A 25,751-nucleotide genomic window follows, 5' to 3' on the forward strand; every position below is an offset into this window, starting at 1 on the left:
ATGTCTTGGTGGTTGAGCAGAATCTGTGTCTAGCGGGCTTGTCCCAGGACGCTGTCACACGGGCGCGGCGGCAGGGTTGCAGTGGCATGGAGGTGATCTCCGTGATGTCGGTTGGTATGGGCCTGGTATTCGGATTGTCTCCGCCAGCGGCAGCGCCCACGTGGGCGGGAAGGCGGGAAGGTCAAGCCATCCGTGCCGACGGCAGTGGGATTGGGAGGGCGACGGGCACTGCTGGGACTGGCGATGGCAGGCGGCGAAATGCGCGTGTGGCGGTCTAGGCAGGCCGGGCAAGCGAGAGCATGTCACGGCGGCACCGGTATAGGCAATACGTGCGTCTGGCGCCGGCGACACGCCTCGCGCGGGTCCACGGATCCTGTCATAGTCGAGCGAAAAAAAGCGGTTGCAGCATGAAGGGAAGACGACGTCGAACGAATGGTCGGCGCGCACTCACACACGTGCTGCTTGTCCCTGCTTGGCTTCATCGAGTCTCGGCGAGTATAAGACGCGCCCAGCATTGGCGCTTCGCTGCCCAGGCGCGACTCGCCCTGCCCTGCGCGCCGACACGACACACCACGCGAGCGTCACCCGGCCGCAGCCCGCCCAACGATGCTTCGATGCTTCACACTGGCTGCTGATGCGCGCAACACCACCGCGCGTGGAGATGGACCTGCCCGCCGGCGACCGCGCCTGGAGCCAAGCTGCCTTGGCGGACAATCGATGGGCTGCTTTTTCGCCCGGGCCTCAGCGCCCGCCGCCGCGCACGCTCGCGATATAAGTATTTCGGGCGCCGGGAGGCTGTTCGTCGCTGCGAACGCTACGTCCTCGTCACACCAGCCCGACCGTCCATTCCTTGCAGTGTCTCGCGCACTGCCCTACCGATCGACATGGCCACCGTCCCGCCGGCGACCGCGCCCTACGACTGGATCCTCGCGATCACGACCATTGCCTTCGTCTTTGCGTCCGCTTCCAACGGCGCCAACGATGTCGCCAACTCCTACGCGACCTCCGTCGCCGCCAGGACCTTGACCCTCTGGCAGGCCGGTATCCTCGCCGCCATCACCGAATTCATCGGCGCCGTCGCTCTCGGAGCCCGTGTCACGGACACCATCAAGAATGGAATCATCACCATCGATCGTTTCGAGGGTCGCCCGGCCGTCCTCATGCTGGCTATGGGTTGCGCCGAAGTCGGTAACGCGACCTGGCTCACCGTCGCGACCTGCCTCGGCATGCCCGTTTCCACCACCCAGACCATTGTCGGCTCCTTGATTGGTGTCGGCTTTGCCTCCCAGTCCGCCATCACCTGGGGCTGGGAGAAGGGCAGTGTCTCTCAGGTCGCCGCCTCTTGGGGTATTGCTCCGCTGATCGCGGCTGGCTTCTCCGCCATCATCTTCGGCATCGTCAAGTACAGCGTGCTGGAGCGCAAGAACAGCTTCGAGTGGGCCATGCGCCTCATCCCCATCTACATGGCCTCCACCGGCGCCATCCTCGTCACCTTCTTGGGTACTGAGGTCCCCGACAGCCTCATCGCTGAAGGCTGGCCTCTCGGCGTGACCGTCGTCGCCACCTTCTTCTTCGTCCTCTTCGTCGCCTACGTCTTCTTCGTCCCCTTCTTCAACCGCAAGCTCGTCAAGGAGGACCCGAGGGTTCGCATCTGGCACGTCCCCATGGGTCCTCTCCTCTACAGGGAGAACGTCAACCTCTACTGGCCCGGCAAGACTGACGAGCTCGTCACCAACTACTACGAGGATGCTTACGATGCCGAGACCGCCAGCCACCAGTCTCACTCCGACGAGGAGAAGGCCAACATCAAGACCGGCCCGAAGGGCACCAGCACTGTCGACCCGTCTCTCGCGGACGGCTCCAGCTCTGGCGTTGACGCCCCGGCCAACGCCACCCGCCGCGTCGTCCCGCACCACAAGAAGCACCCTGAGCCCAAGGAGCGCTGGCTGGACCCCGTCAAGGAGCTGCCCTTCTTCCACCCCAAGAAGATCTGGAACTGGACCAAGTTCCTCCTCCTGCAGGGTGTCGCCCGCGACGCCGTCACTCACAACTCTGACGCCCTCCGCGCCATCCACGCCCGTGCCCGCAAGTACGACGTCCGCGTCGAGCACCTGTTCACCTACTGCCAAGTTGTCTCCGCCATGATGATGTCCATCGCTCACGGAAGTAACGATGTTGCCAACGCTGTGTAAGTTCTCACGTCCTGCTACGAAGTCAAACAAAAGACCACATCTCTAACAACCGCTCCAGCGGCCCCTGGGCAGCCACCTACCAAACCTGGCAATCCGGCTTCGTCGACACCGAGTCCAGCACCCCCGTCTGGTTCCTCGTCGTCGCCGGTCTCCTCCTCGGCGTCGGCTTCTGGGTCTACGGCTACCACATCATCCGCGCCCTCGGCAACCGCATCACGCAGATGTCGCCCAGCCGCGGCTTCTCCATCGAGCTCGGCGCCGCCATCACCGTCCTGCTCGCCTCCTCGCTCGCCCTCCCCGTCTCCACCACCCAGTGCCTCGTCGGCGCTTCCATGGGCGTCGCCCTCATGAACTACGACGTCGGCGCCGTCAACTGGAAGCAGCTGTTCTACATCTTCTGCGGCTGGGTCATGACGCTGCCTTGCGCGGCGCTGATTTCGGGCCTGCTGTGTTTGATGGCGCTGAACGCGCCGCACTTCTAGATGGTGAAGAAGAAGCGGGTGAAGGGTTGGAGATTGTAATTAATTCTATATTTTTCTGGTTTCCTCGGATGGAGAGGCAGGCGGGGCGGGAAGCGTGTAAAAGATGAACGTCTGCTTTTTTTGGTTTTTCCCTGCTGCTTTTGCGAGATACCTTCGTTTTTTTCTGGCTTCAAATGTATCCGACGATTTTCTCTTCGCATCTTTGGATGGACTCTTTGGCCGCTTCCTGTACACCGCATCTCTCCCACGTTGTGACTTTCAACGGTTCGGAGCTCTTGATGTAACACTCTGATCTCGCCACCCATCCCACCCACCCCCTGCCAAAATCTTATGCATCTCCCTTGCCGCGACCAAGCTTTTTCGAAATCACCCGACCCGCGATGACATGGTGTGTACACCGACCAGGGGCAGAAGGGTCTCCGAGAACAATCGCGATCTAGGGCGGGAGGGTGGAGCTGTATGGTAGGGTTAGGGTTGGGGTTCGGGTACGTAAGCAACGGGGGCATTGGGACCTGGGATCAGACTCGTCGTGGGATTGGGGGATGGGCTGCGTTCTGGATGGGACGGTGACGGTTTGTTTCGTTTTTCTCTGTAACGTGAGCGATGCGGTTTTTTTTGAGGGTGCGGTTGTGTTGTGTTGGTGCTGGTGTTTTGTCGCGCGGTTGCTGCCCAGGGCTTTGCGCGGTGGATGGGTGATTGGTTCGTCCCAGTACCTAGGTACGTCGACGACGTTTAGGCGCGACTCGATCTTCCGTCGCTGCTGCCGGCCCGTAATTCTGACCGTGATAGTATTGAACGTGGTTCTCATGTCGAGAGTAAACGCGTTCTGGAAATCGACACGACGCGGCGCACAGCGTGGCCTGCCAGCTACGCATTCTCCAGCACTCTCCCTTAGCGAAGCCAGCAATCCATTATTGCCTTGTGATCAATCCCGCATACACCCACCCCTACCCACCCCTCCCCAGCCCATCACCCTCCCCCTCCTCACAAACCCTCGTCTCAACCGTCTTCCGAATCCCCCTCTCACCCTCCCCCTCCCCCTCCCCTTCCCCCAAAATCCTCTCCTGACTATCATTCTCCCCCCCCAAACTCCTCAACTGCGCCTCGACCTTCGTGCTCGCCCTGCCCGGCCCCGAAGTCTTCCCCACCGTCGTCGCCGTCGAATACAGCTCCAGCTCCCTCCCGTACGACAGCGGCTGGTTGGACCGCGACCTGGAGCGCGCGGAGGAGCCGCCGGCGAAAGCGGATTTGAACAGCGGGCGCAGCGACGCGACGGAGGCGCAGACGATGGCGGCGTTGACTTCGATCTGCGACCAGAGGAGGACCTGTCGCGGAATTCGTTAGGGTTGGGTGGGAGGATGGGGTGAGGGGGAGATGGGGAAGCGGCGGCGTACTTCGATCGTGTCGTAGGCCGGGTCGCCGGAGGTGAAGTAGACCCAGAGGGCGTAGACGCGGACGCCGGAGGCGACGACGGCGAGGCTGCCGATGAGGAAGATGGCGATCACGGCGACTGGGGTTGGAGAGGGGGGTTAGTGGGAGAGGAGGAGGAGGAGGCTTGAAGGTGGGTTTGGGGGGGACTTACTCTTTTTGCGCCGGTTGACGTTGAGGTCTAGGGCGGGTTTGATGGGGAGGAGGAGGACGGCGAGGTCGGTGAGGATGTTGATTGCTGCCATGGTGTAGTAGGATGTTTGGAGGTCGTTGCAGGCGGGGTTGGGGAAGGTGGGTTTCCAGGCGTCGGAGGGGTTGGCGCATTCGAATGCCTGATGGGTTGTTTGTTAGCTTTGCTGTAGATAAGGCATTGGGTGTGGTTTTGGCTTACGTTGACGAACATGATCACGATGGTGTAGACTATGACGAACGCAGCAGTGCCGTAGAGAGCGATTCGGTTGATGCTGGGTGGCGGGAACACGCGGTCGTACAGGGCGAGGAATGACATCTTGACCAAGGATAGTACCAGAGGATAGATGATCTGGTATGCGTACCTAGAACGATGTGGGTTAAAGTGTTTTCAATTCCCCTGTTCAACTAACGTACCAATGCTTCAGTGTTGGAATGTACGCCGCTGCTGGATCCGCAAGGTAGTTCTCAGGATGCGTTCTGAACAACATGGTCAGAAACTGTGTTCACCTAAAGGCGCATTTCCACTCACCCAGCTCCATAGCTGATATGGAAGCCATTCATGATGGCTAATGCGACTGCAAAGCATAACGCCAAACCAATAAAGAGATCGTCAAGGCCGAGCTTCTTGACGAAAACTGTTCGACAGTAGAACCTGTGCGTACCGAATCAGTGTGGTTTCGTTTAATGAAGGATTGAACGTCGTTATCTTACCGTGCGCTTACTACGCATATTGATATAAAAACCAGCACGCCAGTGACAGCGAGAAACAAAGGCTGTTTGGAGCCATTGCCAGTTCTGCGAATCGTTAACAATCATTACTCGATTCAATTCAGGTCGGCGAGACTACATACTCAATCTTAGGCCACTCGCCCATGGTCACCGACAGAGTGGCACACAAAGCCAGGGCGAGTCGAAACTGACGAAGCTGGGGGGCGGCAGAGGCATTCAACTACCCTGCCTCTGCGTCTCGAATGGACCCAGTTCAATCCTGCAGAAACAAGGAGCGTCATTCGCATGGCCCAGGGACTCGGTCAGGAGTCATGTCAACCTGTGGCTTCGATAGCTGCGGTAGCACAGTACTAGTGTATTCCTGGCAACCCTTCTTCACGGAGGACTACGAGGAAAGCATATCCTTTGATATGAGGATCTTACGAGATACTCACAAACTTGAACGGTGATGCCCTTACGAACGTAATCTTCACTGTGTGCTTTGGCGTCGATCGCTTCTCGCTGCACGAGGTTGGATCTTCAGGTCGATGCACCTTTCGCTTGGGTATCCCAGCTGACACGCGAGATCCAGCGTTACAGCAGGCCAGAAGGATGGACTAGATTCTGGGCTGACCCACCGTCACATGCTCTCAATGGCCAACGGGTAATTTCTGATTTGGTTGCGGATCCGGAGAATCGTCCGGCTTCCCTTAGTGCTAGCAAGGATAAAATGGTGGTGTATTCAATAGCAAGGCTCGGTTGGATGCAGAGTATCGGACCCTGACGGCTTGATATCTACGAGGGATCGGATACAGTTGCTGTTCAGGCGTAGCGGGCGGGACGCTGTGTCCTGAAGAGCAGCGCTGACCATCGACGTTCGGCGCCGTTCTACATGGCGCCGCCGTCGCAATGTTGCAGGTCTTGGCCAGATCCGGCGCGGGTTGAAAGTGGGCAATGCCCCTCCTAATCCCTGCGCGCAAAAGATCTGGATCGTGTTTATATCCTTGCCCAGCAATATGGTATATATAGCGTTCCTTTCGGGGTCTCCGCCTGCCGCGGAGACAGCAACCGCTCGCACTGCCATCAGCTCATCTGCCGTATTTGAGAGGAGTCCAAGACATTGAGATGCCTACTGCACGGCGTTTATTTTATATGCGGGGGCCGTTTCCGGCAAAGTGTTTCGCATAGCCAACCTAGTGCCGGTGGCGTTCGGGCAGAGTGAGTGGGTGGGTGGAGAGAGGAGGAAACGGCGAGGCGGCGACAGGCTTCGCTTCGATGCAGCCCGAGATGGCGGAGACGTCTCGCACAGGGCCTAGCGCAGCTCTCTGCAGGGGCCACAACAGCGATGGTGCATGCTTGAGGATGGACTACCTTCAGACTACTCACTACTGCGCATCCTTCGCTTGTATAGAGCTGCCGGCCACCGCCTGTCAGAACAAAGCTGCGCTCGACGTGCAGCAATCGCGGCCGTTAGCTTCGTCTACTCGCCATGCTCCTCATTAATTCTGACTCGCCGTTCACTCCAATGCTACTGACAATGCAGGGGTGCATGAAGGAGGCTGTCGTCTTTAAAGGCGCAGCCCATTTCGCTGTTTCACCTTTCTGAGGATCGCCAAACTCTACTCCAACCGACTCTGCCCAGCCGCCCTCTTCGCCATGCGTGTCTCCTCCTCCATCACGGCCTGTGTCTTGGCCACTGCCTCGTTTGCCGTAGCTGCTCCAGCACCTCACCCATCCAAGGGAAAAGGACCTGTCGGAGCTCCTCTTCCGCCTCGTGGTCCTCCTTCGCCGCCACATGCCAAGCGATGCAAGAACCCTCTTGTCCGCAAGGAATGGTGAGTGGAAATGACCGTGAATCCACAGCCAAAGCTTGAGCTGACCCTTGTCTTGCAGGAGAGCGTTGAAGAACGTCGAGAAGAAGGAATACATCGACGCCGTTCTTTGCCTGCAGAAACATGAGGCCATCACGAAGGAGCAGTTCGCCGACGACGACAGATACGATCCAATTAATCGCTACGATGACTTCCAGGCGGTGCACAGCAGCCAGGCGGACGCCATCCACTTCGTCGGCTTCTTCACGCAATGGCACCGCTACATGACGGCTGCGTATGAGCGCACTCTCAGAGATGTCTGTGGCTACAAGGGTGCTCAGCCGTAAGCACTGCCTAATCCGAGAATTATGACGCTCCTCCGACTAACGTCCCCTTAGTTACTGGAACTGGTCTCTCGACGCCCATCCCGATGATCGTCTCTCAATGGCCGCCTACGACACCGAGATCTTCTCTCCCGACACCGGCTTCGGCGGGAACGGCCTCTACATCGAAGTCCCCGACTCGCAAGATCCCTTCGGCTTCAACGCCCAAGGCCGCTCTGGCGGCGGCTGCGTCCAAGATGGTCCTTTCACCAGGCCCAACTTCGCCGTCAACATCGGCGAGAAGAACGGCTCCGGCCAGTGCCTGAGGCGCGATTTCATGCCGGGCATCTTCAACTTCTTCGCCGACCCCAATACCCTCCAGAAGACTATCGACCAGCCCGATTTCGCCAGCTTCGCCAGCGTCCTCGAAGGCAGACCCGACTTCGGCGTCTCGAACGTCCACGGTAGCGGCCACTTCGGCGTCGGCGGCCTGCTCGGCCAAGCTGGTGACGCCGCCAACAGCCCTGGTGGTGAGTCCTTGCTCTACATCCTCACATCATTATGTGTTTTGTCCTAACATTACTGTTTCATCCAGACCCCCTCTTCTACCTCCACCACAGCATGGTCGACTACACCTACTGGCAATGGCAGCAGAAAGACCTGAAGACGCGCCTGCACGAGGTCGGCGGCTCGACGACGCCTTCCGACTTCAACTACGAGAGCGGCGTCAACGTCACGCTGGACTTCGAGGTCAACCTCGGAGCCATCGCGCCGTCCGTCAAGGTCAGCCAGCTACTTGACTCCGAGGGCGAGCTGCTGTGCTACACTTACGAGTAAATGTCATGACATGGGAGGGATGCGGGTGGTGAGCGCTGCCTTATGTTCTTTTTAGACATCTTATTCGGGCCTTCGCCGGATACTGGACGCTTTGCGCAGAGGCATGACCACCGTACATAGAAACGACATCTGGGCTATACTGGCCTTTAATATTCGAAAATATCTACAATCCGACACTATCGCGTCTCACACGAGCGGCCCTACTACCATTCCCACGATGCAGGGGAAGATGGGAGATAAGGTATGATGACCCGCAAAAAACGATCAAAATGCACGTAACTTCTGAGAAACGTAATCGAAAATCTGTAGGCAGTTGGGAGGTACCTTTTCCATGGCACTGAAAGACATACCCGCAGCTACTATCGCTCATTGCAGGAAATGAAGATTGGTGTCAATACCAAATCGTATTCTCCTTGCACTCATCCCTTCGCAGGGCGGCGGATTTATCGCAATCATCTGGTCTCTCCAAAGCATTGCGCCGAACCAAGACATCAACGCGCCCACGACCAAAACTCACTCAAGCACTCCTGGCTTAGCCTCCTCTGCTCTACAAACACTGGAAGTAGTACCCACTGCCCTGGCAAGTGGATCCAGCCTACAATCAACGTCAGCCTCTCAATAAGCACACGAACCCCCAGCCTTCCAAGAAAACTTACCGCACAAGTCGTACAGCCCGTCCACGTCTGCCCACCACACTGCCCATACTTCGCCACCGTGCACCCACTCCCACCTCCTGCCGTCGTCGTGGTCGCCCTGCTCGAAGTTGTCGTCGTCGTCGATGTCCTCAACGTCGTCGAGCTCGCGGCCGTCGTCGAAGAAGACCCCCCGCCCACACCAGGCGTGTACAGCGTCCCCTGCGCAGGCTTCTGGTTCCCCGCCGCGCCGACGGACGCCGCGTAGCCCGTGCACTTTGAATTACCGGGCGTCTTCGCCACGCCGCCTGCGTAGACGGTGGGGCCTGGGTCGATGTAGGTCGTCATGCTGCGGTGGATGTCGACTTGGATGCCGGGGTCCTGGCAAGGTTAGCGGGAGAAGAGGGGAGCGAGGGCTGGGAGAGACGATACGGTGTTCTTGTACGCGCCGGGCAGCAGGACGCCGCTGGGAGAGGCGCTGCCGCCGCCGGATACGGTGATCTGGTAGCAGGAGACGTAGAATTGGGCTTGGTTGAGTCCGGAGGCGGTGTGCAGGGCGATGACTTCGGCGCGGAGGAGGTAGTCGCCGGGGGCGATGTCGGACTATTGCGACGTCAGTCGTTGAGTAGGTTCTTTCGAAGGGAGGAGTGCAGTGCTCGAACTCACTGGGATCTTCACGTCAACCCTCCCGCAGCAGTTATTCATGTCCTTCACGCCCCACCAGTCGTTGTCGCCCACGCCCTGGTTGGCCGGCGCCCAAGTGTTGGCGAAGATCTTGAACCAAGGTGTGGAGCCGTCCGCGGTACGAGCGTCAGAGACCTTGCTCAGATACGCGTGAACGGGACCGTAGTGAGCGCCGCCGATGGCCTCGGGCGTCAGCGTCGAGAGCGTGCAGGAGCGGTCGCCACCCTGCTGGTGCATTTCGACGGAGACGGTGTCGCCGGCTTTGACGGCGCAGCGGCCGGCGACCTGGGAGATAGTCAGTATGTCGCGGACTGTGTATGGGATGGGTTGGATCTTACGGCGCCGCGGTTCACGTTGCATCTGATGCTGTTCGCGGAGACGTCGGTGAGGGGGCTGTTGCTCTGAGGTAGACGGACACAAGTCTCGCCCTGGTCAACGCCGTTTACCCAGAGATCTTGAAAGGTCGCATGGGCGGCGACCTGGGTTGCCGACAGGGCTGCTAGCGCAGCGAAGATCGTCGACTTCATGGCTGAGGAGACTGAAGGGAACGAGACGGGTGAAGGAGCGATATCAGGAGCGACGTGCGCCCGGTTTTATTCTGTCCGTAAGCATCTCATGCTGCTTTTTACCAGGTCAAGCCTGCCGCGTTGCCTCGATTCGTGACCAGAGAGCATCGTACCGGGTGAATGACAAACGCCACATGTCGGAAGGGCGCTTTTGATAGATTAGAGATAGGGCTTATGACGCTGAGAATCCCGCATCGGTCGAATAGATCTCACGGGCGTATGTTTCAGGCGCGCAGATTCGATGTGCTTAAGACGGAAGGCGTGTGTAACACTGAGACAGGAGACGGACGACCTGGACCGCTTAGCCCGAAACAACCACAGCGCGGGCGAAAGAGATCCGTGGCTGATTCGACACGGCTTTTGCAGTAAGGTGCGGCAGTCGTCAAAGGTACAAAATATCGTTTGGAAAGACGAGATGCTGTTCTTAGGGGATGAAACCGAGTGCGATGCACTCCAAGACAATCTTGCTACGTATGGAGTTGTCTTTGTGGCTTGTCTTTTCGAAAGGATTGATCGAAGCCAACCCGTCGGGAAGTCGGGATTCTGCGACACAGCAATTCACAATCAGCGAAACATTTCTCTAGAATCGATTTCTTTTCGGGTATCAAAACTCATGAATCATCTCACGACCAACCCCAAACCCCAGGCATCAACTTCGCCTTCGAAGCCACTCTAAGGCACGTCCTCAAACGCCCACTCCCTCCCTCCCTCCTCCGGCCCCTCATCGATATACAACAAACTCCTCAACCCACAGAATCCCCCCGCCGTCGCTGTCCTCACCACCTGCGCCCATGTCCCATTAAGCCCGCTCCTATCCAGCCTCCGCCCACCCTGCGCCAAAACCCGCCTGCTCGCCTCATCCCACACCCACACCTTGTCGACAACGCGCTCGCCCGGCCGCTGCAGCCGGCGCGGGTTGAAGCGCGGCAGGCCCGCGAGGCGGCTGACGGCGTGCTGGACCCAGGGGTAGAGGCGCTCGAAGCGGCGCGTGAAGGGCAGCCAGCGGAGCGTCAGGGGGGAGTAGGCGACGCGGACGTAGGGGTTCATGTAGATGCCTGGCTTTGGCTGGCCGGTGAGCTCGGCGAGGTCGGCGTGGATCAGGCAGCACTCCGAGGAGTCCCAGTAGGTGTCTGGCTCGGCGCGGAAGCGCAGTGCAGAGGTGTTGGCGGCGGGCTTTGCGGGCAGACTTGCTTCGGCGATCTGCATGTGCGGCTGGAACCATCTTGCCTCGAAGGCCACAATGCCGCCCCAGCAGCTTTTGACGCGCACGGCGTCGCGCTGCGCGAGGGTGTCGTGGCGGCTGGTGGCGTTGCCGGCTGCGGCGAACCAGGGGAAGAAAGGCACGCCCATCTGGTAGCCTTCGGTGTCGCGCGTGGCGAAGGTGTCGTAGAATTTGAAGGGGTTGATGAAGTCGACGGCGCATGCTGCGCGGTAGTTCGTTCTGCCTGATCGCTCGTCGAGGTTTGTTGAGAAGAGTAAGTTGGCGGCGTCGGCTGGCTCGAAGAAGACGTCGTTGAGGTAGAGGACTTTGTCGAAGTGGATTCTGGAAGCTGGCGATTGAGGGTCTGTGAGAGGGTGGAGCGCTCGATTGCGCACTTCGGCGAGGAAGGCGATGCGTTTCAGCCGCGAGGTACCGCTGGGCGTAGTGACATGAGGCAAGGGAGCGAGGTCTAGTTTCTCGTGAACGATAGACTTCTCGCATGACACTTTGTGGGCATAGGTGTCCATAGCAAGCCGTGCACCTTCGTCCACATCGTTTTGGTAGATGCTGAGAAAGACGTTCTCAGGACCGACAATCTCTATCAATTGAAGCAGTCGTTCACCCCACTCACCACCCAGGAGGTGTCCGTGGTTGTCGTAGATGCTCGCCGCGATGAAGACCTTCTCATTGTGGATGTTGCCTCTTCCAGCCGGCCCGAGAGCTTGTATCCTTTGCGAGAGATGGACGTAGTGTGGTGGCGGATGTGAATATGAAGGGAAGAGAACCCCACACAGGGTCACAAGTGTAAAGACGAAGTAGAAAAAGAGCGTGATCAACTGAGCAACGCAGAGCGGAGAAGATCGTCTTCGCCTTGTCGCTAGTAAAGAGAAAGACGCCAACGACAATCTGGACCCGCCAGAGCGCCGCCGTGTTCGCATATTCCATCGTGGTGTCCATGAGGGCAGTCGTGCAAGTCGTAGATACGGCGAAGCTTTCGGATTTTCCACACCTCCCAGCTCATACTCCGAGCCTTCATCATCAGCATATTGGGTGTCATCTTCGAACGAAGCGCGGTAGAGCGACTCCCGCTCCAGGTGATCTCGGCTTTGAGCCATGGCATGCCATGAATGTGAGTGAGGCTGAGTGCTTGCGAGCAAGGGTGTGTCAGGGCATCACGAAGACGAGCTGCGAGGGAGGCGAGCAAACGAAGCAGAGCACGCGAGCACCACGGCGGGTACTTTGAAGAGTGCGCGAGGCGGAGGCATTAGTGAACGGGAGCAAAGAAGAGCGTCCGCAGCCCTGAGCAAAATAGAAAAAGCACCGACTACTCGCGTACGCAGCGGCGCAGCGCATCGCGTGAGGTGCGCATGAGGCATGTCGCACAAGCAGCGCCAGGCCGCTGGGAATTGTCGCGCGCGCGGTTGGCTGCGCAGCGCAGCGCAGCGACGTGTGATGAAGTCGCGCACGCAAAAGCGGCGATCGAATGCGTAAGGGGGTCAAGCATTTTAGCGCCACGCTTAATCCGCATCTCCACGGTCCCTGGGTTTGGCGAAGCACGTGCTGAAGGGACCAGACGGCCATTGGCATCGCATACGAGCGTATAAAAGCCACCCGCCAGCTGGGCCAGTTGGGCGCCCAGGGCCCGCAGGTACGAAGGCCGAGGCCCGTGGAGATGTGGGCGCGAGATGCCACGAGCACGGCCGAAACCCTGTGCGCATGCTTGTTTGACGGATCGAGAAGTCTAAAACGTGAGCGGAAATCATAAGGCAAATAAGGCGGGCGCTTTGTCAGTATGGCGCGAAGCATCTTCTGGACGAAGCATGGAGGGGAGGTCCTGCGTACAGGCGTGCTGCTCAGCCACGACGCCAGAGCGGAGCGATCCAGCCAATAGCAACGACAACTTTCGTACCGAATCGAATTCAGATTGTACAACGAGGGGATCGAGTGGCCGCGTCATCATGGCTTGCTCGGCAAACTCCATCGTATACCGATAGTGAGAAATTATATATCCTGACTGACAACGTTAGAAGATGCGATGCCGCAAGGCTGGTCGACTGCGATGACGCGGTCAACGAAGACAGTTCAGTAGACCAACATTTGGAATGAAGCTTGCAGCCACACGGCAAAACGGCACATTTGTTGCAAACAGCATTAGCAGAAAATATTGGGTATCATACCAGCCCCTACGTCAATAGTCATCTAAGCAGCGAAACGTAACTCCCGCTCACCGAGTACCGCAGCGCGTACTTGCAGCACCGCGACCAACTCGAGCACAAATTCTTGCAGTACCACAACATTCGTCAGAACGTGGTTGAGACTTGCTGACCGCTGGGCTTCAGCATCTTCACCGCCAAACGTAATCTTTTGCATCAGCACGTCAGTGGTAGATGGTGTCTCTGGAGGAGGCGGCTGGAAAATAGAGCGGGCAGGCTGGGGCGTGGCGGGATGAGACGACACAGATTCTGTCGCAGGTGCCCTGTTGTTGCCTTCAGCGGGACGCTCGCCTGCAGGCGACACAGCGGAGCTGTGGTCAGCCGATTGGTCACCTGACGAGACGTCCGTCGCCTTGGGGCGGCCTCTTCTTGCAGATGATGTGCTTGACCCACGACTGTGACCGGTCTGCTGTGGCCTTGGGACGAGAGGCTCCAGGTGTGTTGGCATCGGGCTGCCCGAGAGCGAGTGAGGATCGGGGACGGATGCGTCGAGGCTAGCGGCTTGTAGCATGTTCTTGCGGCCCGAAATCAGCTGATCGAGGTTGGGGACCGATTCTCGTACCGTGGCCAACTCGGTTGCAAGAGATTCAAGCACGTTGTGTACGATGGGTGCCCTGTCTTCAGACCAGACTGGCCGACGTGTCGCCTGTTCCAAGGCTGTCAAGGCGGCAACCTCGTCTTCCTCCGTATAAGCCAACCATGACTTCTTGGCCCCGGAGCCGGGTCCGTGGTCAAAGGCGTAGTGTGCAGCCTCCAGGGCGAACCAAATGTCGAGGCGGATTTCAACGCATGATGCTATAGAGATAAGCACTTGTGTGAGCGCTAAGTTGACATCAATGCTATTGGTGAAAAAGGAGCGCAATAATGCCGCTAATAAGCGCATGAAGGCATCTTCCTTGTGAAGGATCTTCACGTTGACCGGCTGATGCGCGTGGGCAGCCTTTTGGTCAGCTGCCGATTGCCCGGGGAACGCCTGTGTTTCGACAGTGTTACGAACGTCCTCGGCTAGGCCAGCGTATGCCTCGTCAATACCAAGCTCGTGCAGCGATACTGCCAGGTCGGTATACCGCTCAAGCTCCACCTCATGATCGCCAGCACTTCGCAAAGTCTCATGCACGGAGACCTGATGCGCTTTCAGTAAAGTACCGAAGGCGTACTTCTTGTGGCGGTTGATGATGGTGGAAGCCAGGCTGAGCGCTGCGTACACGGTGGAGTCGTTGTTTGAGCTAAGACTGTTGGAGATCAGATCCACGAGGTTGAACAAGGTAGGCTCCACCGCGTCATCGGGATCTTTCGTAGCGGCTAGCAACATAAGGCTCTGTCTCCGTTTGACAGCAGTTGGTGAGCGAGGAGGCTCGCTTGATCTGCGCTCTCTCGAGAGCTCCATATCTGCGGGCGTGGGTGCATCACGTATCGCCAGGAGGTATGCAAGGATGTTGTGTATCAGATCCGGATAATCGAGTGCCGCAAGGATCGTCGTCACGTATGTGAGCACCGCAACAGAACTTCCTGCATCTGTGTCGCTCGATTGAAGAATGGATGGATACAGGAGCTGTTGCAAGAACAGGATCTGAAAGTGATCGAGCAGAGTCTGCTTGACATCTGCACTTCGACAGTGGTCGAGGACGTCCTGCCAGAATGCCAGGTAGGAGAGGAAAGTAGCAATGTGAGCCTTGTGCCGATCCGAGAACGCTGATTCCGCTGTTGCCCGAGGATGCGTCGTGCTGTAGTCGCTCATAGCGAGCACAGCAGGTAAAGTAGCGTCGGGATGCAGAATACTCAGCTCTCGACTGAGTTGACTGTATAATGCTCCCAGCCCGGACGCCATCAGGGTGGGCAGATCGCTCGATACTACCCACTCCTCCAAGTCAGACGACCGCCCTGTTGCCTCAAATATGTACAGTAGCCCGGTCCTCGCGAAGTCACCGATTCGGCCATCATGATGCACTCGGTCGATGAGCAGGTAGCAGAGAGGGAAGTCATCCTTCTGGCTAATCCCAACGAATCCCTTTTTCTCTTTGACGGTGGGATAGTCAAGGTCCGGTTTGGCCGACGATGCAAACCAGACAGGTAGGATATCTGGCTGCAAGCGAATCTTAGCCGCGACTGTGAAGAGCAGCTCCAAGATCGCAGTCTCCGTGTCCAGCTCGAGGAGAACGTTCCCAGTGTCCACAACCCTTGTGACCAACCGCATCAAGCTCTTGGCGAATGGCTGGCTCGACAAGAAATCCTCCTCTTCGCTGTCGACCAATGTTGCCAGCAGGGTGATCGTCGAATGTATGAGGCCCTCGTGGTGCCCGACTATGGCCGCCCTGGTGACCGTCACGTATATCTGGTTGGAAGCCGCATACTGCAAGCACAGATGCGGCGCCGGCGCCCTCGTCTCCTCGCGGATGAGCTGCGAAAGTCGGTCGAAGAGCTTCTTCAGCTCGTCAAGCGTGATAGCCTCCTTGGCGAGGTTCCGTGGGCGATTGCATAGCTGTTGAACCGCAGCGTACGCTTTCTTAAAGCGTGCGAGGCGGGCCCGTGGGTCGTGTACGTGTTGTGCTGGAGCCTTCCTTGGGGCGTAGGAGCCTCCTATCAGCCGTGACCAGAAGTCCATAGCATGCCGCGGCGCATGTTGACGCCAGCAAGGGTACCGGGAGGCGTGAAGCCGACTGTCTGGCCGGAGGTGATCGCGAAATGCGCGGGCTTCACCAGCCTAGCGCGGAGAGGCAGCGACCGGCGGGCTTCCCAGAAACGTGATCTGAGCTGGAAGGCAACCTCACTACGATAACATGGATATGGATATGCATGCGCACGGACAGGATCTCGATGGTCGGTCTCATCATTCTCATCGGCCACGAGATCCAGCATCGTGTCAGATTGCCTCCTCCCCTGCATCGGCCTCTCGAACTCTCCCACCTCACGGCTGAACGTGCTGCAGTGAGACGAAGGATGCACGACGATAAGGCGCTCAAGACGAGATCATGTTTCGCAGGCCTTGTGCATATATTGTCACAGTCAAGCTCATCTCAATGGCAACGAGCGCGAAATGCCGATAATAATCTGGGCTGCTGGCATTGCAGGACGGGAGGTGCATGCAAGCACGATGCCGCCATCCGGGAAGCTTCCTATTTGCTAAGGTACACAGCGTTCAAGGCAACCACTATTTTTGCGCCACGCTTCTTGAGTTGCCTATGACCGAGCTTGTGTACCTCCAAACCGAGCCGCTGGGGCCTCGTGGAACGATCGCAGTCTCCTGAGTATCTCAACGGTGACAAATCGCAATGCTCGCGTGAATGATATCTCAATTCCTCATTGCTATATAAATCACGCTATCCATATAGAAGTGCAACAAGGTCGCCTCGTCCAAGGTTGATCTGTCCGCCCCCACACTCATACGAACATGCAGTGTGTCAACGCATCATTTCGCTTCAATGCACCGTGATGAGCTAAGTCTGTCTCTCCCAGGACGGAGATGCCTTTGCACGCCGCCTGTGCGACGCCGCGCTACCTCGCCAAAAGCAATTGGACGGCTGAACGACTTCCGTGGACTTGAGGCCTGGGTGCAAGCCCCAGAAAGGCCGTTTCTCTGGTCAACATTCACTCTTGCTGACCTTCGCAGAGGATGCCTTGCATGCGAACAAAAGCGAAGGAGTGACGCTCACTGCACGCCACCCTTACACCATGATGGAGCGCTTCTCTTCTGTGGACTGAGCATGCCTTTCCACGTTCTCAGCCAAACCTGTGGCTTCGATCCTTGTGAACGTCAGCTCCGGCGGGTGCGGCATGCACACAGAGCCTAGCCTATGATTTGGCGCCCTGCCTTCCTTCGAGAAGCAGTAGTGCGAGAACGATGATGCATACGGGCCGCCGCCCACCTAGGACGCAAGCACGCATACGTGCGCAACGGACGCACAATCAAAGCAAGGCCAGCATCTGGAACGCAAGCCACGAAGGCGAACGGTAATCGAGTGCTATCGATGGCGCGGCATGTCAGTGGTAGGCCTTTCAGCCTGCTCATAGTCGACCACACGTAAGATGTGAGGCAAATCATCAGCAGGCGGCATGATTCAAATAAAGGCATCGCAGCATGTGTGGGTGAGAAAGTCCCTTCAACAGCCGCCACTCTCGTGTTGCAGTGGGGCTTGCAGCAACGCCGTAGTGCTTCATCAGACGAGGCCGCCTTGTTGGAAGGCAAACCCACAGGACGCGGAAGGTTGCCTCGTTTTTCATCACATGAGACAGCAGCCCCCGCACCCTCTACCTGCCAAGCTCAGGGTACCTTGGTCTCGATCATGGCTCTGGCTTTGGTCTACGTTCGACGATGTGATGTGTTATATCTCGTGCCGCCTACGCATCTCGTGTCGTATTGTACTTCCCACTACGTTCGTCGGCGTCACAAGGGCGTACATTGTCTGTGAGTAAGCCTCCCTCTCATCGCGAAATCGGAGCCGCACCCGACCCCAGCCAACTCGTCACCCTGATGAGCTTGCTATAAAAGAAGGCCATACCGCACCACGCGCGACGCGAACCATCGCCAGATCGTACTTCAGCAGATCTTTCGCCTTGTTCTGCGTCGAGGCAGCCTCGCTGTGGTGTCCCGTCACTGACCGGAACCAGGCGACACTCCGCGCACTTCCGCTTAGCGCGATTCGTGTTGGGCTGGGCAGCATTCTTGAGGCCACTACTATGCCACCGCGCCCAAGGCACTCTGCGGACCAGGTGTCGGGGCGCGCCACCTTCGCCAATAGCTCCAAGACGGCAGGTGAAAGGACCCATCGGCAGAGTCATCGGAAACACCGCGGGCCGTCGATTCGCAGATCAACGACATTTCGTTCGCACGAGGCGACCTCCGCCCTGTGAGTACTCTCTGCATCAAGCGCTACCTGTTCCGCCATTTTCGGAATCCGCCTTTTTGCCTCGCAATCTCCGCCGCCCTCCTACGCCCCAGGCTGACCGATCTGTCGAGCAGAGGACCACAATATAGTCGTGAGCTCTGCGGCAGTCCCCAGCCATGCAGGCCACAACTTTCACCATCATCTTGCGGCTCCATGCTCAGCAACAGAGATGACCTGACGCCAGAAGCGGACTCGTCTCAAGATGAGTCCCCAGGGTCCCAGCCTGCGGCCGCAACCTTCTCCCGACTTCGTATCAAGGCTGAAACGCCACCTTCACACGAACATCAGCGAAAGTCACCGTTCCCCCAAAAGCGCCCTGCTAATGGATCCAATCATGCTCCATGTCAGAAATACCAGAAGCATGAGTCCTGGCATGGCTCAGCGTCGCAAAGCTCATTTCGTGATGGGAGGCCTCGGGCAGTAAGCCGAGAAGCTGTGCCGAAAACTGCAAAGGATGATCGACACGATTCTCTCTTTGAATTGAAGGAGGTGCGGAGCCCCATGCCTGCTGTGATGGAAGCCTTGCTGATCGTATGTTCAAAGTCGAAAACCTCACTTCAAGTCTATCGAGAGGAGTTTGCCGATCCAAACTCAACTCTGATACCTCAAGACTCGCTGCATCTGCGTGGAAAGAGACGATGGGCTGGCATTGATCTGCAACCCGAGTTTTCGCCCATTTCCCAAGAGCAACTCGCTACCGAGGTCAAAGGCATCTATGCCGGCTTGGTCATGGTAGAAGCCAAGTGTATCAACATCGACTCCCAAAAGGCGTCGCATCCTGATGAGCCCATTGATGCCGACCAGTGGCAGTCGCTTGTTGCAATTCATAGAACGTTACTTTATGAACACCATGACTTCCTCATGGCGACGCAGCATCCCTCGGCCAATCCAGCTCTGCTTGGCCTTGCAACAAAATACTCCATGCCTGCTCGCATGTGGAAGCATGGTATTCACGCTTTCCTTGAAGTACTCAGACACCGAAGGCCAGATTCTCAAGAGTACATGCTGGCCTTCATCTACCTGGCCTATCAAATGATTTCTCTGCTTCTCGAGACCGTGCCTGGGTTCAAGGATACTTGGATCGAATGTCTTGGTGACCTGGCACGGTACCGCATGGCCATTGAAGAGGACAGAGAGATCCATAATATCTGGGGTGGGACAGCCGGGAGGTGGTATACGCTTGCTGCTGACAGGAATCCATCGGTTGGGCGGCTCTATCATCATTCCGGTATCTTGGAAAGGCCTTCTTTGCGCAAGTTTTACTTGTATGCACGGGCGCTAACCTCCGTCTTTCCTTTTCCGAACGCAAAAGAATCATTAGGAACGCTCTGCATTCCGATGCTGGAAGACGAACACGCACGAAACAACGCCATTCATTCCGCAGAGTGGATGACGATCTGCTTTCAGGCCGGAGTCTTTCTTAATCGTGAGACTGAGCAAACTCAAAAAGATGGCAGGGTAGCCGTCAAGCTGCTGACCGAACAGAGTAGCGCCAAGTTCGCCGTCTATGGTGTATCTCTAGCTGTAACCAACATAGCAGCTTTGTTTGGCTTCGGGGTCCCGGAGAATGTGCACCGCCAACTCTATGAATCGGCTCTCAACAGAGAAAGTCTGGACTCGCGCCCATCGCGGGAAGACACGTTGACGCCACAATCTTCTACCGACAATCTGCTCATCGACCTGAAGCGAGCTCAACGCCCCTTGGATTCCGCCTATGATTTCTGCTTTCATGTTTTCAACATTACCATACGTCGTGCGAAGTCCAGAGACTCACTATGTGACTTCCTTCCTCACGTGCACATTACTCTTATCTTTTTAAACAGTATCAGCACCCTACGATCTCGGCTCACCTCAGACGAAACCCATATATATACGACCGAGGCCAATCTATTCGACACCACCATGGTCGACTGGACGGCGCTCTCTCATTTCCTTAACATCGTCGCCAATTTCTACCCCATCGCTTCCCGCACTGAATCTTTCGCCGATGGCGAGACGTTCCCCAAAGATGGCAACCCTCTGCACGAAGACTACCTGATACGCGGACTAGTGTGGTCGCAATGGTATTTTGCTCCCGACTGGTTCGACAACATCAAAGACGACGACGGCTCGCGCTGCCTGGAGGACGACAGCACGAAACAAAGCCGCGCCGCGAGAGTGCTGTACTTGGGCATGGTCTTGGCCCAGAAGACCGCCTGCCTGAGCTACAACCGCTGCACACGGCGGTTCTCGGCCTCTTCGCCTTCCAGCGAGGACGCCATGGACACCGCTCGCAGCAGCGACGAGTCGCCCTTCGACGGCGACTATGTGCTCGTGCCCGAGGACGTGGCCGCGGAGTCACAGTCCCACAAATCATACGTACGTCCTTCGCGTTCGCAAGAGCGGGCTGGCACCACACCCAACCGACAGCAGCAGCGGCAGTCGATTCTGAAGGCGGAGCAAAAACACCATACGGACGCCCGCGTGCAGATTGTAAGTAGCGGAGAGGAGGTAGGGTGGGCTTGACGACGAGAGGAGACGACGAGAGGCTAGCTTGTGAATAGCTGCAGTCCTGACTTGGTGCGAGATCACAGGGGGTGTGCGGAGCGGAGCTGGCGGTGCATTGCAGCCCGATTCCTCCTTGTACATGCAGACCTGGCGCTGCTTTGCCGCGCAGCCGTTCGCGGGCTGTGATCGACGTCGATATTAGCCTGCCGGTGAAAAGCGCTTCAAATCAAAATTTCGAAATACTACGGTACGCCTCAAGTCACAGCTCCGCCTTGCGGAGCTGGATTTCTCAGGCTTTTGAGGCATAGCCATGCCTCCTAAACCAACGCCTTCCATCCTGAGGTTGCAATGCATGAGCCAAAAAAAGTCCCACGCTAATGTGATGGCAAGCACCCTTTGATTGGCCGAAGAATGTCCCCGTCTTCGATGCCATCCACGTTGCGAATAACCACCCCAAACCAAGTTCCCAAGTCCCAATGAAAGCCTCGACCTCGCCCAAACCCCCATCAGGCCGTTGCCCCTTTCCCTCCCCTCCCATTCCCAACCATCAACGCACCCGATAAATGCCTCCTTTCCCCTCCTCAAAATGCTCACGCCACCCCTCCCCATCCAACATCGGCACCCCACGCACCGCCGCCAAAGCCGCCAACAACTCAAAAATCAGCTCCTTCGGCAGCTCATCCGCACTCGAGAGCTCCGCGAAATCCTCGAACGGCGCCGCCTTCGCGGTGAAATCCATCAGCAAGCGGCGCAGCGGGCTCTCGGCGCCGCGGCAGCGCTCGAAAGCGTAGACCAGCGCTTCGCCCGGCGTGGTCATGTCGTAGCCGAGGCGCTGGCCGAGGAGGTCGATGACGGCGTTGCAGAGGGCGGGGATCTGCAGGTGTTCGGCGAAGGTGTAGATTTTGGTCAGGGTGAGGGCGTCGAGGGGCGTGTGCGGGGAGCGCGAGGGTTGAGGGTTGAAAGTTTCCGAGCGGGCATCGTCGTCGTCGTCGTTGTCGGGGAGAGTGCCGTCGTAGTAGGTGAAGGTTCCGTCTTGGGTTTCGACTTCGTAGGAGATCTCTTCGTTCGTGTTCTTCTGGAATGGCTGGCTTGACACGGACTCGTCGGCTGAGTTGGGGGACTTCTCGGTCTCGAAGAGGATGTCGCCGGTGTAGAGCCACTCCTGGATGCGTTCGAAGATCTTCGGGTCTTCGTGGGGAAAGGTGAATGATTGCAGCTTGGGATCCTTCTTCAGCTCCGCGCGGAAGAAGCGAGACTTGGAGCACAGATGACCACGGTGGGTCTCAAAGGTGTCGAGGCCGTCTTCCTCGGTGCCCACGATGATTTTGATCGTCCTGTAGAAGCGGCTGCGGGTGTCTTCACTGCTGAGATACGTGTTAGAATATATCTGGAGAAAATTACTGGCTGAGAATACTCACATTTCGTCGAAGGCACGCTTGGCGGACTTCTGTGGCGTAGGACTCAAGACGGACAAGGTGGGCGAAGTGGCCGTTGGCGATTCCAAGATTTCGGTTGAGGCGTCGGCCGTAGTAGGCGTAGTGATGCCGCCGGCTTTGGTCGAGAAGATGGTTGAGAACATGCTTGCAACGTCGAAACAGTCTAAATAGCTAGACCAAAGGTAGCAATAGCGGTGGAACAAAGGGTCTGCAGCCTAGCGCAAAAGAAGTTGAGGGGTTGGGTGAAGAGAGCAGGTCTCGTGGAAGGAAGTTGACGACTTTCTGAAACGCTTGGTGGGCAGAATTGCATCCATGGGCTCTTGACGTAAGAAAGACTGGAGTGAATAGAGTCTGAGGTGAATGTAGTCTGCATTCGGCCGCAAGGTAACAGCGCAAGACGTGAAGTGCTTCACAGACATCATTTTAGCAGAAGTGAATACGGTAAAACGCAACCACTATGCACCCTTCCTTGCACTTCTCTCCTCGTTCTGCTCCTTCACCGCAGCGGCAACAGTTCCATAGGCATCCCACAGAATCCAAAGCGGAATGAACACCCACAAGGTGTTGAAGAAGAACAGATAAAGCCACGTAAACATCCAGCTCGAAGTGTCCAGATTGGGGCTACCGCTCAACCACTCGGGCATGAAAGTCATCCAGCCGCCGTACAGCTCGCCCGTCGCAAGGACGACCATCCAGAAGCTGGCGTCACTGCGCTTGTTCTTCAAGCAATAGCATATCCATACAGCTAAAGGGCCCGCGACGAAGACCGTCAGGAGCTCCAGACTGATGACCGTCAGATCGCTCCCGCCCCATCGTTTGTCGGCCCTAGCATATTCCCTCCAAAGCGCGCTCATGGGCGAAGAACCGTAAGATGCTCCATAGACTCTTTCATGGTCGCCGAGGAAGAAGACATTTGGCGGGAGGTATTCGGATGCGACTACGCCGGCTTCAGCGAGAAGGCTGCTGCTAAAGAAGCAGTTGTAGAGGTACCCGCCCTCGAGGATGAAGTGGATCAATGCATCGGTCGCGTGCCAGATGAAAAGGAAGCGTGTCTTTTTCGAGGCTGAGGCAGGGAGGAGTTGGCGTGAAGAAATGTAGCCTAAGACAAGGATTGCGACCGTAGAGATCAGCGACCAGACCGTGGTCAAGCTGACGAGAGTGGGAGCCTCGGTGTCCGACATTGGATTGGCTATAGGTGGGTGGGTCTATATGCGCAGGTTTGAGTTACGGGAGGATTAAAGTTGTCTTTAGAGCTTGGGGATTCCACGCTTTGCGGACACGCGCGTCGCGATCTGGCAGTTCGCCCGAGGCTCGACGTTGGGGTCAGCAAACTTGTTGCTAGAATACATAGGTAGACACGACACACAGACACAATGGATGCTTTCATAGCGACGCTCGGATCTAAAACCACACCTCAGTACCACATGGATATTCTATCTATGCACGCATTCATACCTTCGTAGAGGCTGGCGTCTCCTCCTGCTCCTCGCCGTCATACTCCGCCAACCAACCTTTACACATGGTCACAGCCCTTTCCCAGCGCTTGAACATCTTCTCACTGGCCTTGGGATCCATCTTCGGTGCGAAGGTCGTCTGCCCGGCCGTGTTGACCTCCCTCAGCTCGTCAAAGCTTTTCCACACGTCCACGGCGAAGCCAGCTGCGATGGCGGCGCCAAGAGCAGTCGTCTCGCGCATCTGCGGGCGGACAATGGGAATTGACACGAGATCTGCCTGAGTTTGCATGCAGAGAGCAGAGTTGCTCATTCCACCATCGACTTTCAGCTCGGACAGCTTGTGTCCGCTGTCCTTCTCCATGGCGTCAAGGATGGCCTTGGTTTGAAAGCAGACGGCTTCAAGCGTGGCTCGCGCAATATGGCCTCTTTCGGTGTGCTGCGTGATGCCGACTGGGGCATTGTCAGCGGATGATCCGGCACTTGTGTGACACATGGAGGCACTTACACATCGTTCCGTGAGCATCATCAATCCAGTAAGGTGCGAACAAGCCGCTAAACGCAGTCACAAACACCAGCCCGCCGTTGTCAGGAACTGTCTCTGCCAGCTCTGTAATCTTGTGCGAAGCATAGCTAAAACCCATGTTGTGCATGAGGAACTTCACACCGGAGCCAGCTACTGCTATGCTGCCCTCAAGCGCATACACCGGCTTGCCATCGAAATCATAAGCAACAGTAGCCAAGAGACCATGCGTTGAGATGACAGGCTTATCGCCGACGTTGTAAAGCAAGAAGCAACCGGTGCCGTATGTGTTCTTCGCCTCACCTGGCTGGAAGCTCTTCTGGCCAACGAGTGCGGCGCTCTGGTCTCCGAGACAACCTGTCAGAGGGAAGTTTTGCAGCGAACCGCTCGAGATTTGACCGAAAGATTTCGGGTCGGCGGAGCGCACGATCTCCGGCATGTGGACTTTGCGCAGATCGAACTCGTACGAGAAGAAGTCGATCATCTGGTCGCTGTACTTGAGGGTGTGGATGTCCATGAACATCGTGCGGCTAGCGTTGGTCGGGTCGGATACGAAGACATTCTTTTCCGGGCCGCCGTTGAGCTTGTAGATGAGCCAGGCATCAATGGTACCGAACGCAAGATTCCCGGCTTCGTATGCGCTGCGGACTTTCTCCTCATTCCTCAGAAGCCACAGCAGCTTGGTCACAGAGGGATAGGTTGAGATGGGAAGGCCACAGACATCCTGCAATTTGTCACTTCCAGGCCTCGCTTTGAGCTCGCGAGCAAGTGCTGCGGTCCTGGTGTCGGTCCAGACGATGGCGTTGTACAATGGCTCGCCAGTTTTGACGTCCCAGCAAACTGTGGTCTCTCTTTGGTTGGTGATACCGATGGCTTTGATGCTGTCTTTGGAGTGACCGTCCTTCTCAAAAATTTTCAGAGCGCCTTCGATGCAGTTCTGGACTGATTGGACAATCTCGTGGGGATCATGCTCGTGCCAGCTATATCAAGTCATTAAACGTTTGCACATGATGAGCTAGGCATTGGCGCAATCTTACCCAGGGTGGGGATAGATCTGAGAGAACTCTTCTTGATGTAGCGCCACTGGCTCGCCCGTCTTGTCGAAAATCAGGAAGCGCGAGCTTGTGGTACCTTGATCAATGCTGCCCACAAACACCTCTTCGGAAGCTGCCATTCTCGAGGAGTTGGGTCCGCCGGTAACCAGGTTTGTGAGTTTGTTGATGACTGCGGACATGGGTGTCAATGATATGAATTGCTCTGGGTGTTGCCTGAGAGCAGCGAGGCGCGGTGATTTAAAGTGACACGCTGTCGCTAACCGATAGCACGACGATACTGCGGGCAGCAGCGACGTCCGGGCGGGGACATGTGAAAAGGCGGGCGGGCGGCGAAGGAATGCCATGCCCACGCCATGTGATCAGCTTCTGCCGTCGGCCTTTCTCTGCATGTCAGCGCTGGACCAGTGGCGCAATGCCCTGCGATTTCCTCCGTCCTCTCCCACCCCGGCTGCGCGCCGTCTCGATCGTCGTCGACAGCAGGAAGATGACTCGCGCCCTGGTCAACGGAATGGCCGGCGTGTCGCGTGTGCTGCGGCGTACATGTTGCATCCGCGAGCGCATGGATGCCCGCAGGCCAAGGCTCAGCGCCGTAATGGCCGAATCCTGAGCATCACACCTCGGCCGCACTTTCGGTCCACTTTTGACCG

At 57.3% G+C, this 25,751-nt stretch overlaps 10 protein-coding genes across 10 annotated transcripts; 3 read left to right on the forward strand and 7 right to left on the reverse strand.

Annotated features, from left to right (window-relative positions):
* Positions 1 to 605: 605 nt before the first annotated feature.
* Positions 606 to 2,873, forward strand: WHR41_02460 (uncharacterized protein). The gene is made up of 2 exons (XM_069371066.1): positions 606 to 2,188; positions 2,251 to 2,873. The coding sequence occupies exons 1-2, from the start codon at positions 885 to 887 to the stop codon at positions 2,672 to 2,674; spliced, it is 1,728 nt and encodes a 575-aa protein (XP_069231992.1). The 5' UTR covers positions 606 to 884; the 3' UTR covers positions 2,675 to 2,873.
* A 748-nt stretch (positions 2,874 to 3,621) lies between these two features.
* On the reverse strand, positions 3,622 to 4,855 carry WHR41_02461 (uncharacterized protein; the record flags this gene model as incomplete). Its single annotated transcript, XM_069371067.1, has 6 exons — positions 3,622 to 3,999; positions 4,069 to 4,184; positions 4,257 to 4,434; positions 4,494 to 4,656; positions 4,709 to 4,771; positions 4,824 to 4,855. The coding sequence occupies 6 exons, from the start codon at positions 4,853 to 4,855 to the stop codon at positions 3,622 to 3,624; spliced, it is 930 nt and encodes a 309-aa protein (XP_069231993.1).
* Positions 4,856 to 6,658: 1,803 nt separating this feature from the next.
* Positions 6,659 to 8,149, forward strand: WHR41_02462 (uncharacterized protein; the record flags this gene model as incomplete). Its single annotated transcript, XM_069371068.1, has 4 exons — positions 6,659 to 6,837; positions 6,896 to 7,156; positions 7,212 to 7,666; positions 7,732 to 8,149. 4 exons carry the CDS (start codon positions 6,659 to 6,661, stop codon positions 7,971 to 7,973), a joined length of 1,137 nt encoding a protein of 378 aa, XP_069231990.1. The 3' UTR covers positions 7,974 to 8,149.
* Positions 8,150 to 8,520: 371 nt separating this feature from the next.
* On the reverse strand, positions 8,521 to 9,816 carry WHR41_02463 (uncharacterized protein; the record flags this gene model as incomplete). The annotated part of the gene is made up of 5 exons (XM_069371069.1): positions 8,521 to 8,568; positions 8,630 to 8,986; positions 9,038 to 9,208; positions 9,272 to 9,574; positions 9,628 to 9,816. 5 exons carry the CDS (start codon positions 9,814 to 9,816, stop codon positions 8,521 to 8,523), a joined length of 1,068 nt encoding a protein of 355 aa, XP_069231991.1.
* Positions 9,817 to 10,527: 711 nt separating this feature from the next.
* WHR41_02464 (uncharacterized protein) lies at positions 10,528 to 12,171 on the reverse strand (the record flags this gene model as incomplete). Its single annotated transcript, XM_069371070.1, has 1 exon — positions 10,528 to 12,171. The coding sequence occupies one exon, from the start codon at positions 12,169 to 12,171 to the stop codon at positions 10,528 to 10,530; it is 1,644 nt and encodes a 547-aa protein (XP_069231988.1).
* A 1,084-nt stretch (positions 12,172 to 13,255) lies between these two features.
* WHR41_02465 (uncharacterized protein) lies at positions 13,256 to 15,871 on the reverse strand (the record flags this gene model as incomplete). Its single annotated transcript, XM_069371071.1, has 1 exon — positions 13,256 to 15,871. The coding sequence occupies one exon, from the start codon at positions 15,869 to 15,871 to the stop codon at positions 13,256 to 13,258; it is 2,616 nt and encodes an 871-aa protein (XP_069231989.1).
* Positions 15,872 to 20,054: 4,183 nt separating this feature from the next.
* On the forward strand, positions 20,055 to 20,657 carry WHR41_02466 (uncharacterized protein; the record flags this gene model as incomplete). The annotated part of the gene is made up of 1 exon (XM_069371072.1): positions 20,055 to 20,657. The coding sequence occupies one exon, from the start codon at positions 20,055 to 20,057 to the stop codon at positions 20,655 to 20,657; it is 603 nt and encodes a 200-aa protein (XP_069231986.1).
* Positions 20,658 to 21,186: 529 nt separating this feature from the next.
* On the reverse strand, positions 21,187 to 22,218 carry WHR41_02467 (uncharacterized protein; the record flags this gene model as incomplete). Its single annotated transcript, XM_069371073.1, has 2 exons — positions 21,187 to 22,003; positions 22,058 to 22,218. 2 exons carry the CDS (start codon positions 22,216 to 22,218, stop codon positions 21,187 to 21,189), a joined length of 978 nt encoding a protein of 325 aa, XP_069231987.1.
* Positions 22,219 to 22,530: 312 nt separating this feature from the next.
* On the reverse strand, positions 22,531 to 23,256 carry WHR41_02468 (uncharacterized protein; the record flags this gene model as incomplete). Its single annotated transcript, XM_069371074.1, has 1 exon — positions 22,531 to 23,256. One exon carries the CDS (start codon positions 23,254 to 23,256, stop codon positions 22,531 to 22,533), a length of 726 nt encoding a protein of 241 aa, XP_069231984.1.
* A 202-nt stretch (positions 23,257 to 23,458) lies between these two features.
* WHR41_02469 (uncharacterized protein) lies at positions 23,459 to 25,620 on the reverse strand (the record flags this gene model as incomplete). The annotated part of the gene is made up of 4 exons (XM_069371075.1): positions 25,087 to 25,620; positions 24,035 to 25,029; positions 23,531 to 23,979; positions 23,459 to 23,476 (listed from the first exon to the last, which is right to left on the reverse strand). The coding sequence occupies exons 1-4, from the start codon at positions 25,446 to 25,448 to the stop codon at positions 23,459 to 23,461; spliced, it is 1,824 nt and encodes a 607-aa protein (XP_069231985.1). The 5' UTR covers positions 25,449 to 25,620.
* Between the last annotated feature and the right edge of the window lie 131 nt (positions 25,621 to 25,751).

This window comes from Cladosporium halotolerans, assembly GCF_011745625.1.
Source record: "Cladosporium halotolerans strain TM138-S3 chromosome Unknown Sca6, whole genome shotgun sequence".
Classification (NCBI taxonomy): domain Eukaryota; kingdom Fungi; phylum Ascomycota; class Dothideomycetes; order Cladosporiales; family Cladosporiaceae; genus Cladosporium; species Cladosporium halotolerans.